The sequence below is a fragment of the Ylistrum balloti genome, unplaced genomic scaffold (assembly GCF_031769215.1).
Source record: "Ylistrum balloti isolate Yb309-2 unplaced genomic scaffold, AGI_CSIRO_Ybal_v1 Utg370450, whole genome shotgun sequence".
NCBI classification, from domain to species: domain Eukaryota; kingdom Metazoa; phylum Mollusca; class Bivalvia; order Pectinida; family Pectinidae; genus Ylistrum; species Ylistrum balloti.
In genome coordinates, this window is record NW_026782299.1 from 3238337 (window position 1) to 3252552 (window position 14216).

General features: G+C 32.7%; 1 protein-coding gene across 1 annotated transcript; it reads left to right on the forward strand.

Annotated features, from left to right (window-relative positions):
• The first annotated feature begins 1027 nt into the window (after positions 1-1027).
• Positions 1028-3384, forward strand: LOC132555054 (apolipophorin-like). The gene is made up of 4 exons (XM_060219394.1): positions 1028-1139; positions 1472-1849; positions 2215-2414; positions 3085-3384. Exons 1-4 carry the CDS (start codon positions 1034-1036, stop codon positions 3373-3375), a joined length of 975 nt encoding a protein of 324 aa, XP_060075377.1. The 5' UTR covers positions 1028-1033; the 3' UTR covers positions 3376-3384.
• The last annotated feature ends 10832 nt before the right edge of the window (positions 3385-14216 follow it).

The following is a 14216-nucleotide window of genomic DNA, read 5'->3' on the forward strand; positions in this document are numbered from 1 at the left end:
GACACAATTCTTCAACTGAGAGAAAAGTTTAGAGCTATGAAACAACCAATAAATGATAACTTATACATTGATTCACAAGTATACCAAAATATATATATACTGTGAAGTTCCATACAACAGTGTTGGAATAATTTTGCACCCGTCTGATACTTTTATTAATGGACATATAAGTGACATTTAAAGGGCTTATATGTCTGTGGGAAATAAATTTCTTTTCACTTGCTGAAGGAATGCAAAATTTATTATTAATACAACAGAAATATCATAGGACTCTGTTGATCCGATTTTCATCTTCATGACATCATTTTCCATTTAAGTCAACACTACGACACAGCAATGACCAGTGTAGGCAGGATTGCTGACTTGATGGATACTTCTGCGTCGAAGCATGTTTCATGGAAGGATATTGTTGACGTTGATATTGAGTCAGGATATGCAGTACTAGAGGTTTGGAAAATAAAAGTCACCCCTTGTCGATAATTGATCATTAATTGATGGTTTTAGAAATCTGTTGTCTCTAAATTGCGATAAAGATATTGTGATTTGCGACACCCGGACACGTAGATAAAAAGTGCACGGTAAGTTCTTATTATGTAAATTGAAAACACGAATTTAGTTATCACAGTTTTAATCCAAAATATATTGGTTTGCCTGACTTATTCCTAAAATTGCGGTAAAATGCATTCTTAAATTTATTCAGTCACGTTACAGTGTTTGCATCACCAACTAGTTTTCACGTAATCATATTTTATGGATGAGTGTGTCGCTATTTCACCCTTCTTTTCGTCTTTCTCTATATTCATTAGGAGAAATTATGTTGATTCAAACTTCTTGATTCCATTTAATTCTAATGATTCACTGTACATGATGAATCTTGTGACCTGTGCTGAAATCTTTTTTACTGACATCAGATGAAATATTATCTCAGTCCCTGTTTCATAATGTCTAGAATTGATTCAGTAATTGTGTGATTGGTCGATGATTTCATTCTAATTCTTCATCGTTTTGTTTTATTGTCTACAATTGTTAGGCAATGCAACAGAAACTTGGGCAAAAACTGGCAACGCAGATTTACCTATTAAACGACAGACTGCTAAATGACTCTATCTCGGTATTGCAACACTTCGATTACGTCAGAGGTAATATTATGACGTCACATTGTTACACTAACCATGAAATTACAAAACATTTAAGTGACTTCAGGAGAGAGAGAAAAAAATAACTGAATAAAACATGTAAGATTATACGAATTCAAGTTGTTTTTTTTTTGTTTTTTTTTTTTATTGATTATGTATTATTATCAAGCCGACAGTTTTTAGTAGTAACAGTTCCTGGTTAAGGATCATAATAAAAAATACGTTACCATCAAAGTTGGACTCATAGTTTTGAGTCTATGATGATACTATTTGCAATATTAAAAGTTTCTAAACCCTGATTATATATCTCAAACTGAATAATCTCTTTCTTTCAGAAACGGCCTTAACCATGACAGATCTCATTGATTATAAATATACAGCGTTCCTCCGCAAATGGAGTAATGTCATAACAGTTATTGATACCATTTCCAGCATCACCGAATCCAACGTCATAATGACGTCAGAACATCTAAGTCGTGTTATTGATGACTTAAAATCGACAGGTGTTATTATGTATGACGCAAACAACGGTTTCCACGAGACAGAAATATACGTACCCATCGATTTGGAATCGTTGAGATCTCTACCCAACGTTAACTTCAAGAATTACGTCACAGGACTGACGTCATCGGTAGAGTCCTTGAGAGAAACAGCGTCGATGGTACATAACATCCTTGTCGCTGGTATAAAATCCTGGATCCCGCCATTTACAGGTACCAATATGAATTTTCATCTTCATTACTTATACAACAAATCGTTTTTTAACCGATGACGTTTTCATAACTGTTAAAACAATGATCAGAAAAATAATTTCTTTCAAACTACTCATATTTTCGCTGGATATCCTATATAGATGGGTTTTTAATGCACGGTCAATGAAAAAAATATGGATGGAGAACAAGAAAAAACTATTTGAAGGAATTCAAGAGGGTATCGTAAAGCTTACGAAGGTTTCAAACTGAAACTTTACTAAAATGATGGTGTCCAAACTGCATATGTCTTTGTGAATTAGTTGCACTTGAATAATGATTTGATAAAATGTTTTAAACATATTTGAGACTATGATTTTGTATCACAGCTTCTGCTTCGATATCGAATGGAGTCATCAAAACGTTTGACGGAACAGTGTATACAGTCGAAGGCGCTTGTAACTTCCTTTTAGCAGGAGACTTGACTGATGGAAACTTTTCTGTTGTCATGGAAGTACTGGATAAAAAGAGAACGAAATTTGTTATCTCGACACAAATGCATACCATTCATCTCTCTCCTCGAAAGCAGGTAAGTGTCTCGCATGCAAATCGTTCCATTTGCATTCATTTCACTTTATTGGGCACGTTATATTTTTCATAAACGTCACTACTATTTTTATTCTTGATACGTCACGTAGCGTTCCATTCAGAATCAGTGTTATATCTAGAGAACCTCTCAACATTTATCCTTAAAATCAAAACACCATTTTCTACTCCTTCTTGTTCAGGTTGTCATCGGTCAGGATGATAGGGTCAAAGATGACGTTTGTTAACTTCTAAAATTCATGAAACTAGTATGCATTGGAACGGAGGCATTCATGTCTCGCAGACATTTTATAACTATCAATATTTTAAATCTTATATTCACTAAATTTCACTCCACGGTTTTCCACAGTTTACTTGTGGTTAAGATTATGCAAAGCGTTCCGGTGTTATTAAATGTTAAGATTTCCACTACATAACACATTAATTCATGTTGAAACATTACGTCGAATGAAAACCATTCACAATTTTTTCTCCTCTCCCTTTTTATGTGTTGTATTCATATCCTTTCTCTGGAAAAGTAATCGATAATTTACTGTTGGTATGATTTTTACTTGTTACTCTAGTAATCATTACCTACTAGGACATGCTTGGTTTTGTCACATCTCTATATTATACATTATATTATCAATAATATATGCGAATTTTTAAAACAGGTCCGCATCGATGGTGCCTTGATCCATATTCCATACCACAGTCATGATATCTACGTCACAAAATTCGGGGATGAATTAATTATAGCCGGAAATGGGTTCAGTTTGAAATATAACCGTCAAACAGAGTCATACTACTTTTTTCTCAGTGGATGGTACTTTGGAAAGACTGGTGGTCTGCTGGGAACTTATGACAACGAACCTTATAATGATATGTTGATGGCTACTGGCGATATTACAAATAACATCGCTTCATTTAGTAAAACGTGGCAGTTAAACGACCATTGTATATAGGAGATGAATGCTGACCTTCATATGTACATTTGTTTATTAAGTAAAGAACAGGAATTAATGTCATTTTTGATCGTAAAAAATGTTATGTTATGCATTGACTGAAGTCCTATTTATTTGTGCATAAATTATATTTGTTAGTTAAAAGAAGAAGACTCATATATCTGCATAAATGTCAAGTATTTTGAACGTAATTTTGAATTGTAAATTCATTCAACTATAATGTGTTCTACTGTGTTTAATATGCAATCGCATTGCACTGCAGAATATTATGTTACATTTGGGTTCATCAACATGAACTCTTGAAAGGAATGGAAGTAATTAGATATATAGAACGGATTTTTTTGAATTTATACATATAATAAGATGAGAATACAGTTTAAGCTGTCAATAACAAAGACAAGGTGAGTGATAAACCCTGACATACAATTGACGATTTCCTGTAGATGATAATTGCTGTTTATAGTGCACTAATTACAGATCTATACCTACATCAATAAATCTCGTCATATCACAGGTAAATCGGCATTACGGTTTTTCGAAGATAAGGTGAACGCCCGTTTATCTAAATAAGATATACACTCATACACAACCGTGATTATAGCGTATGAACTCATGTTATATGATCTATTTTGACGTTAAGACTAAATGCTGAAATGATGATACAAAAGTGCATATTACTCTGTGACGTCACATTGGCGATATAGATATCATATGATTCGACATGTAAATAAACGTTTTCTGTATTTTTTTTCAACATAATTGATCGCATAATAAAAAAGATCGCAAATCCGTTTCCGTTTCGCCTATGGCTTATGGAAATATATTTATCGTGGTTGTTTTCTTATTCAGTGAATATACACATGTTATGTTTTTGCATAATATATATGTTTAATTTAGCTTATTGTGACGTAAATATTAATAATGAAAATGGCGTCACTCATTTGCAGATTACAGGTATGACGTAGAAATGTCCACTTTCTACTATAATGCTTGAAAAATCAATTATGTGACAAAAAGTATTGAATTGTTATCCATTTTACTGAATAGAATTAATAGTAAGATAAGACTGCTTGGGCCAGTAGGTGTAGGAGAAAGTGTTAAGTCATTGAATTACAAAAACAATTAACATGGATTTCATATTTTTTTTCTTTTTCCATACAAATTAAAACAATCAAATGTAATTTTCATACATTATCAAGCTTAAAAAACTATATCTATGTGAGTTTTGTTTCTGAATTTACTTTAAGCAGACGACACATGAGAGAACCTTGTCGTTCTCATATGGCGGGCATTGTAAGGAACCACACACTGTTCTGACTTGGTAAAGTAGCCGTCCTTCGCTGTTATTGATAGCACCACCTGTCAGCGCTTGCGGATTTCCATCGACACATATGAACTGAGTGGGACTTGGAGAACCGTTGCTTCCGGCAGACAGCACACCATGATAGGCTTCCACCCAGTCCGGGTAGCACTGCTCTCGTGCTGGTATCATGATTGATGTTGAGTGGTAGGAACTTCTGCAAACGGCGCATGGAACATCCTCATCCTGGTTAGGCATGCTGAACAGAAGCGCGTCCTCATACTCAGCTCCATACATGTAGGCGGGGTTGTAAGGCGGGGTTTCTTTGTGAGGTCCCCATGTCGGATTATTTGGTAGACACATCATATCAGCCGCACCACCGCTTTTTGCAGAGTTGGAACCTCCGGCGTATCCTACAGTGGACCGGACACAAAAACTGCATACAAATATACCCTACAATAAACTTAATTACACTAAATTTCATGTTTCTAAACAAGGAGTATATAATATGTGACTCCAAATTAGTAAAAATCACATATTCAGAGTGACTGATTCAAATTCCTACGTATTTGAAAACTGAATATTAAAATTTAATTTACTGCATGAACTTAGCATTTTATTCAGAAGTTGAAGACATATATTTTTAATCCGTTTTCCGCTCTTCAAACTGCCCGTTTATATGTATATACAGATATCAGTGTATTTAAAATGCAGCTGTGACTAGGACATGAAATTTTAAAGATATCCTTTTATTGGCAAAGGGGTCGGAGGACACTTGATGTAGCGGTCATGGTGGAAAAAGAAAAAAAAATGTGTGCTGGGAAATGAGTTTTATAAATGATTAAAGTATTCACTAGTTTATAGTAAAACCATCGGATGTTCTACTTTAATCAATATGTTCTAGGATCAATTGTTGTATATTCGCTCAAGTCATTAACACAGCAATTAGTATTATAACAAGATACTTATTTAAATATTATTTTTATATTCTCGTCATTCAATCCTTCCGCCATTTGTTCCGAAATTAATCTCAGAAACCTACTCACTGGAATATCTTGAAACGTTGGATACATGGTTAGTCTGGTTATGCACCTCAGGTTTTCGGATGTGATTCCCAAGGTGGCCGCCACGGGACGGGGATTGGGATTGGGGGAGGAGTGACGTCTGCTAAAACTATTTAACTTTGAAACTTGAAAAGAGTTAGTTGACTGGTCACTGGTTTACCTGAGTCATGCATGACTGCCGTTATTGAGTAGCATTATATCTACTTTATTTAACATCACTTTGCGATAGGAGGGATAGTTCTGGGGCTTGTGTAACGGTCTCCGTTACAATTAGAACTTTTTCTTTATATACCTCAACAAAGCATATTTCAAGATAACTAATTAGCTACATTTTTGTTGATATTTGCATGCAATCTGCAGTCTGTCTCTTTTCTCAGAAAAGATCGGAAGTGTATTCAGCATATCAGTATGTAGATATATATAGATGCTTTATAGCTGATAAGATTAATAAATTTGATTAAACATTGTTACCTGAGTAAACCAGATGTGTTCCATTATCTGCGGGACAATCTCTTCTCCCCCAGCGGGTGTATACTGTTCCTGTGTTATCTGCATAACAACATACACATTCAGCCATGCTATCCCTCTCCTAACATCATCATTAATCGACTATCAGTCTTATTAGTGTGAGGCTTAATTTTCGTCACTTTTGAAAAGAAAGTCGCGGAAACTTGTTTTCGTGTGAAAATATGACGTAATACATCTAATAATACTAATTCTAACACTTCGCGAAAATCAACGGTTCTACAATATGATAAGTATATCGTACCTGGATTATGTTGAATTTGTGACTTCAAGTATGTTATCTCCGTTTCCTGACCCGAAAGTTTTCCAGACATCTGCGACAAACTTGTAGAGACATTTGCTTCAAGAGAAACTATATGTGATTTATCAGCAGAGAGTTCAGATCGAATGGAAGTCAAATTAGATCCTTGTGCTGTAATTGTTGACTGAAGGACTGACAATTCATGTTCTTGATTACTAACCGTTGTCTGTAGCTGAACAATTTCGGAATTTTTCACTGAAAGTTCAGACTGTAGCGTTGAAACAGATTTTTGTGTTGTGTCAAAGTTCTGTTTGAGTGTGGAAACTTCCATTTCAGCATCTGCTAGTTTAGACTGCAGTGACAATATATCAGTCTCTTGCGAAGTTATTTTAGAAAGTAGATCGGATATTTGGTTTTTAGTAGCCTCATAATCCTGCAGTTTCACCTGTATTTGGTGGAGCTCCTGCTGTAGATAATTTGGATCACTTAGCAATATTCGTTTCTCCTTCAAAAGAGTTGTTAACACAACGCTAAATAATCCAGAAAAAAATAGGAGCACTAAAGAATTTAACGGTGCCATTCTGCAAAATATTGTCCCAATAGGCCTTATCTAAAGTCAGTGAGTGTACAGTTTGTTATTTATTCGTGTCAAATCCAAAGCACAGGAGAGAGTTCATTTGCACTTAAATGTTGGAGACAAAACAGAAATTAAGCTAACAAAGGAGCGTCTGCATTTATCCAATCCATGTTGTATATTTTCCTACAAATTACACTTAGGCATTAACGATTTCATACTGATATCATTGTCAGTAAAATTACTTAGTTTATATTTAATTGAGTATTTAATGTTGATATAGACATGTAAAGGAATTAGTGTTAACCTTATAGCGTTGAACACCTAAGATAAGTAATCTGTTTGGTAAAGATATGCAATAATTCTTATCGCCGTAAATGGTGACAATCGACAGTATAATGTCTTCTACATGTTTTTGGCAAGTACAGATTTTATAAGAACTACAAATTATCATATCCTTTCATTTAATACAGTTTGTGTACAAAAGACACATATGTAATAAGATAATTATACTATCATGTTCTTGTATTATTCATCAGTGATTACAAGGAAGCGTGTAAATGTGTTATTAGTCATTCTGTGACACTAAAAACTAATTTCCTTTAAATTAGTAGCAATTACCATAATTTGTACTTTATCCCTAGTATCTGAGACACGTAAGAAATATATTTGGGTTTATCTGCATTCATATACTGTATTAAATGTACTATTTTAAAAAATGTATCAGTATTTAGCTGGTTTCAGTATTTTGACTATGACGGAAAATATCATGTCATGCATGTGCCACTGTGAACAGAAGCCAAACACTGCCACACGTTAAATCTATTAAGAAACCTCGCCATTGACAGGTAAAATGTATATTCCTATACAGAAACAGACTTGATGATGTTTATTTCACAATTTCAAATTTCATTTAATTCCGTATGCAACAGCATATAGGATTGACATTTACATTTTTATGATAACGTACTTGATTTGTGCTAGATGGCAGAGAGCATTGGTCATCACATAGCAAAACCGTTATTATGATACAGCCCATTACGTCGTAACATTAAGACGTCATCATGAGAAATATTAATATACAGTAGTGACAAGCAACATAAAAACAAAGCGGATTGATAAAACACCCGATATAATCATATTCTCTGAAGTGTTTACAATGGACGAAGTCGAATTATTATGTCATGTCATTAAATAGTTTATAACTGTTTAGATAGCTTACATTTTTTATCAAAGAAAATTGAAATCAACACACAAATGGAAATCAACACATGTGTTTATTTAACAAACATTATATCTTGGCCACAAAAGCGAAAATTCGGTTTAAATTACCTGCAATTATATTTTCCTAAAGAGAGAAAGAGAGAGAGAGAGAGAGAGAGAGAGAGAGAGAGAGAGAGAGAGAGAGAGAGAGAGAGGGGGGGGGGTATTTATCTTCTAATCAGTTTAGCCACATGTATCCTTTAATGTTTTAATCATAAGCCTTATACAACTACATCTAAAAAGACAGTAAATGACATAACAAAAAAGGTAGTTCATCCGTACTCACATTTATTACTTATGCATTACATGACTTGATTTGAAGTTATTTATTATCGTATGTGCAATCAGATCAATGGAACAGTCATTCTGACGGTGAATAATTTATACATTAATATATATACCATGTAGCTGGCTTCAGATGCTTGAAATATTTCGTCAAGTTTATCAAAACTGGGGCGATATTCTAGACCTTAGTGTCGTTTGCAATTAGATATTAAATCAAGATAATATACACTGAAATCCCCACCATTAAACATACATATTTCCCTTGTAATTTGAAACTTAACTGTTCCGTTATATATATTAATTTACTGTAAGCAGATTATTGTTTTCAATTGTTGGTCATATTCTATAACTGTGACATGGTCACAAGGTGATTCTTTAATTTCTTGACCATATGACTCATTTATCTGAAAGGATATGGAAACCATTTTTTGATGGATCCAAATGTGTGAGTTTTCCATACAGATTATGGATAGAAATGTGATACTTAGAAACACGTTTGGCATGGAACTGAATATGTCAAAGTATTTACTGAAATGTTTATATCCTTTTATTCATATCAGATATAGAATATGCAAAACTATATATTTTTTCTTAAACTTCAAACTTTTTTTATATAATTTTGGAAAAAACAGGATGAAACCGGTGGAAAACAAGTCTGTTTAACACAATTTAAATTTTACATTTTTTTTATACATAACAATAATAACATTTTTCTTATCTTTTCCCACAAATCACAAAAAAATGAAAATAGTGTTTGAATATGTGTAATAGAAATGGCGAATAACGTAATATATAAATCTAAATTGCATTTGGATTCGTGACAGTTTTCCTGAAATTACTGTCATATGCGGAAACTTCTAAACTCGCAACGATTTGCCATTTATACGTTCTTACAAAAGAAGACATACGTGTTATTTTCTTACACTGGTTTGTTTGCATATCGACGATGCAGAATACTTGAGAATATACGTCACGAGGGGAAACGGACTCTATGACCCGATTAATTATGCAAGCAACATGTCAGTTTGCAGAGAGGGCTAGTCAAAATAAAAAATCTCACAAAACCGCAAAGATTTTATAATCAAATATACCGAAGGTTTCCACTTTGACTAAAAACTAGTGTATCATTAGTTTAGCGTCACAGTAAACGTATTGGATGTGACATATTTAACACCTACTGTCAGTCACGACAGACAGGGACTTGGCATGTGATAATTGGAGTATATAATCCATTGCGCATGTATATATATATTATTCCAATCATTGGACGTCCATAGCTACAGAAGACACTTAACAGAATCCGTGTTGTAAGTACCTTTATTTGTTATTCGGAGAACTTTAAGCCGAATTCAAAATTAATATATATCAAAATATACATTTAACTTGTTTCTATGTACCTATTATATATCTATGTCTGTAGAGTGAATAACAAAGAAAATCCTTTTGTATCAATGTTGATTTCCAGATGTTAGCTGACATTTATTGCAATCTCTATTTATATTCAAGATTTTGTTCTTTAGACAAATATGTGTGCTCAATATATATATATATATATAGAAAAAACTTGATTTGACGAGATGCGAGTAAATTATAAATAAAAATGATTTTTGACAAAAGAAGAAAGACGTTACGTTTTGCATATATATATGCATACTGCAAGTTACCAGTAGAACATAGATCCTGTTGTCTTGTTTACAAAAGATGATTGAAAGATTATTCATCACCATTTCATAATGCACAACTATGCAATAATGGATTTATCCGAGCCATCATTGAAAGGAAATCAAGTCAATCTGAGCGTAATAATAAATACTAGGGAAAACTTGAATAGGATAAAATCATAAATTTGACTGAAATGTAAACAGCAAATCGACCAGTAAAATATTATTTGAACAAAATGCTATAAATTCCTTATTTTATATAGGCGTTTTTATTCTGACTTATTAAGTGATATTGTACTTTTAGCATTTCCGTACTGCATAATGTGATGCACAAAATAATCAAAACCATGATATTGTATGTACATGATTTTGAACAACGATATATAATTATCAACGCTTACACCATACATGCATTATCCTTTGACATAATGTCATATACTTCCTGCATCAATGACATCAGGTGATTAAATGTAAATTTATTTACTGCTTGTCATTCAGCTTATCAATTTCCCGGAAATAACACACGAAAACCTTTATTGAACAAGCATCATACTTGGATATGATATGATGATATAATGGTGGTCGATGCATAAAAAAGTTAAATAATCGTTTTTTCATGCTCCGAGACACATAAGCCATTCAGCTATTTTGAGGTCATTTTATGACTGCGGTTACCGGTTTCATTTTAATTAGTAAACCACAAAACTTTTGAATGACACTCACGGATATTGTTTCTTCAGTATAGTTAAGCTTATCAGAGAAACATAAATAATTTTAACATCACAACAATAAAACAACTTGTTATATAAATATTATTCAATAATATTTCATAAGATATCAACGAAAGAAAAATATCAATGAAAGAAAAATACCAAAGGATAAGGATTCACCATCAAGAAATCGTTATTGTTCTAGATTGTCAACGGTAATATATGTACAATTGAATATTCAGCCCCGAAATAGTGAGAAATATATTCAAACTACGAGTTAACTAGAAGTGAAAAGGCTTTGAAATAAATATGCGAAGCATTATAATTTAACTTAATTTTGATTGCGTGGGAATTACGTAAAATACCTTTTTTATGTAATTGCTTCCTCTTCATTTTCGCTAAATGTTCCTATTAAAATAAAAAAAAACTTACATACAAGCAATAAACATTGCATTATTGAATACGATTTTATTACCAAACTATCTATGAAAGAGTTATATCTTAAACTTGACCTCAAGCGTAAAGAAAAACGTCTTCAAAAATTCGATTTCCTTGTGAGCTATGAAGTTTGACGTGTTTGATGCAAGTTCGTATGCAAAGCAGTTCCGTTGACTTTTTTTAACCTTTGGAAGCGTGACATTACCTACTCGGAATGACCGCAATTTACATAGCTCGTATAATCAACGAACCGGAAAAAACTTGCCCTCAAGGAACACCTTGTCTTTTTTTCCCTATACTTTTTTCATGATTTACCATATTTTATCCTAGTTTCATCGCTGAGTTAGAGTAAGTAGGTTCAAAAAATGGAATATTCGTCATACAGATCTCATTGAGGAAAAATAATATTTTCTTTATGCAATATGAAGATGGACGTGTTTGATGCTCATTACATTTTATTGTTGTGTGCCTTCTGATTTTTAGAAGGGGTAATTACCTAATTGAGTTGACAAAGATTTGTGTATCGGGTGTCGTCGATGGAGCAGAAGACGCTTATTGTTTCGGAACACCTGGTCTTATTCTTCTTAAACTTTTTCAGGAGTCGTGTAAATCTTTCTTTTGTTCATATTAAGCCCCACTACTATTGAATTTGAGTTTGGATTATGATCATGCTGACATGTTGGTATTTTCCTGATGTCTTTGATTTCAATATAAGGCGTTAAAACTAAACTACTATGATTTATACGAGAATGCATGAAACAAAACGGAAGTTCTACAAACCATTATATGATACGTGTTTTGTTAAGAATGCTTGTTAGTTTTATCAGTGTCACAGCAAACACATCTAGATCTAGCATACGATCGTGTCTTTAAAACTAGAGAACTTCTTTGTTTGAAAAAATACCTTGTGTCGCCGCTAGGCAGGTGAAGTCTAGTACATATTAAGACTGAAATATCATTAGCAATGTAAATTCAGTTGAAGAACATGTGTTTATGTTCACAGATCTTTTATCAAACATTGATTAACAGAATCATTTGAGTTTATGGCTTTCTACTTGCCGGTTGATTGGATTTCGCTTTGAATGACACTTATTTTTGAAGTGATATGCGAAATCTGTTTCACCCATAGACATATAATATTTCACCAGAATATTTTCTGATTGCTCTCACCTGCTATTGCATTCATGTAAAGCAATGCATTGTCCTATATCTTATTCTTTGCCCAAAGAAAACATTTATTGCCAAAAGGATAACATGATACATATCGGATTCTACATATTTTATATTAGTGCAAATCACAGGCCAATATCATATCATATCTCAAATGTATTCGATTGTTGATTGAAAATGTACTTGACATTTGAAGAACATTTCATTTCTTCATAATTTTTTTCAGTTGCTATTTTGCATTAACAGCACTTACGGATATATTCACTTTAGAATATTTCTGTGTATCTGTCTTAAATATTAAATGAATTATTGTCGTTGTAATGGTGTTAATATCACCAAGTTCATCTATTGGATGATCCTCTGTTCATAAGGTCACACACCTGAATATTAGCTAAACCTATGGAAAATATTAAACAGAACCATGACCCACATCGGAACAATTTGACACGGCACTTGATTACGCATTCATCGAAGTGCCAATCAATTATGATTTAGAAGGGTTATTGAGGTGAATGTAGGTCAAAATCAGTATTTTCAAAATGTCATCTATAGTAACCTTCCACTAACAATAAGATCAGGAAAGATTGATATAAACTTAAATTGTAATTTAGTATAATATGTTATTTTCTTTCACTAACATGGTACAGGTAACATTACATTCAAGATAAAATTGCAGTGATGATAAAAAGGAATAAAATAATAAGTAAAAATTGAACAAACAATGAGGAAATCCGTAATCGGAAACATACCTTTCAGAAATCCGAAGTTTTAAATAATTGAACATCCCCATGATAGTTTTTTTTTATCAATTGAATTATGAATAAATGATTTCGTTAATACAGTACATCAGCATTTTGACATTGACTTCGTTAGAACACGTCGTGTTTTCAATGCCAGAAGAGAGCATTATACTTTGATTGAATAGATATTATTTAAATTATTTCAAAGGCCATCATATGTCACAATGTCAATCCTATTTCAGTGAACATATTATCGTATATTAATTGTAAGATTGACACCTGTCATCCATCAATGGTATGAATATATCACACAAAAACCACGCCATGTGTTACAGAGAAATGTTAACTACTCAAGGTTGACTGTTTAATGCATTTTTTATCAGTTCACCGTCTGTGCTAGGTAAAGTACAAAGTGAAATATAGTATTATACTTCAACCCACAAGATAGTTATTGACTGATATTAAAGTCACTTTATAAAATTTTGGACCTGAGTTTGTGTCAACAATTATATAACTAACACCATAATGTTGAAATATTTCTTGAAAAGTCTAAAAGCCTAGTTTAAGCCTTGGTAACTAAGAATAGTTTAGCAAAAAAAATACCACTAGATCAAAACGAATTTATTTGAAGTATTTAAGTAAAAAAAAAAAAAAAAAAAAAAAACCTACACACACATCTACACACACAAACTGAATAAATAGATAACTTGATTAAAAACAAAAGCAAAAAAAAACAAAAAACAAAAAAAAGCCAATACAAACAAACAAGAATATACCGACATGTCAACATAATCATAACCCAAACTCAAAAATTAGAAGAAATGGTTTAAGAAGTGTGTGTTGAAGATTGGTTCAAAATCTCTTTGAAAA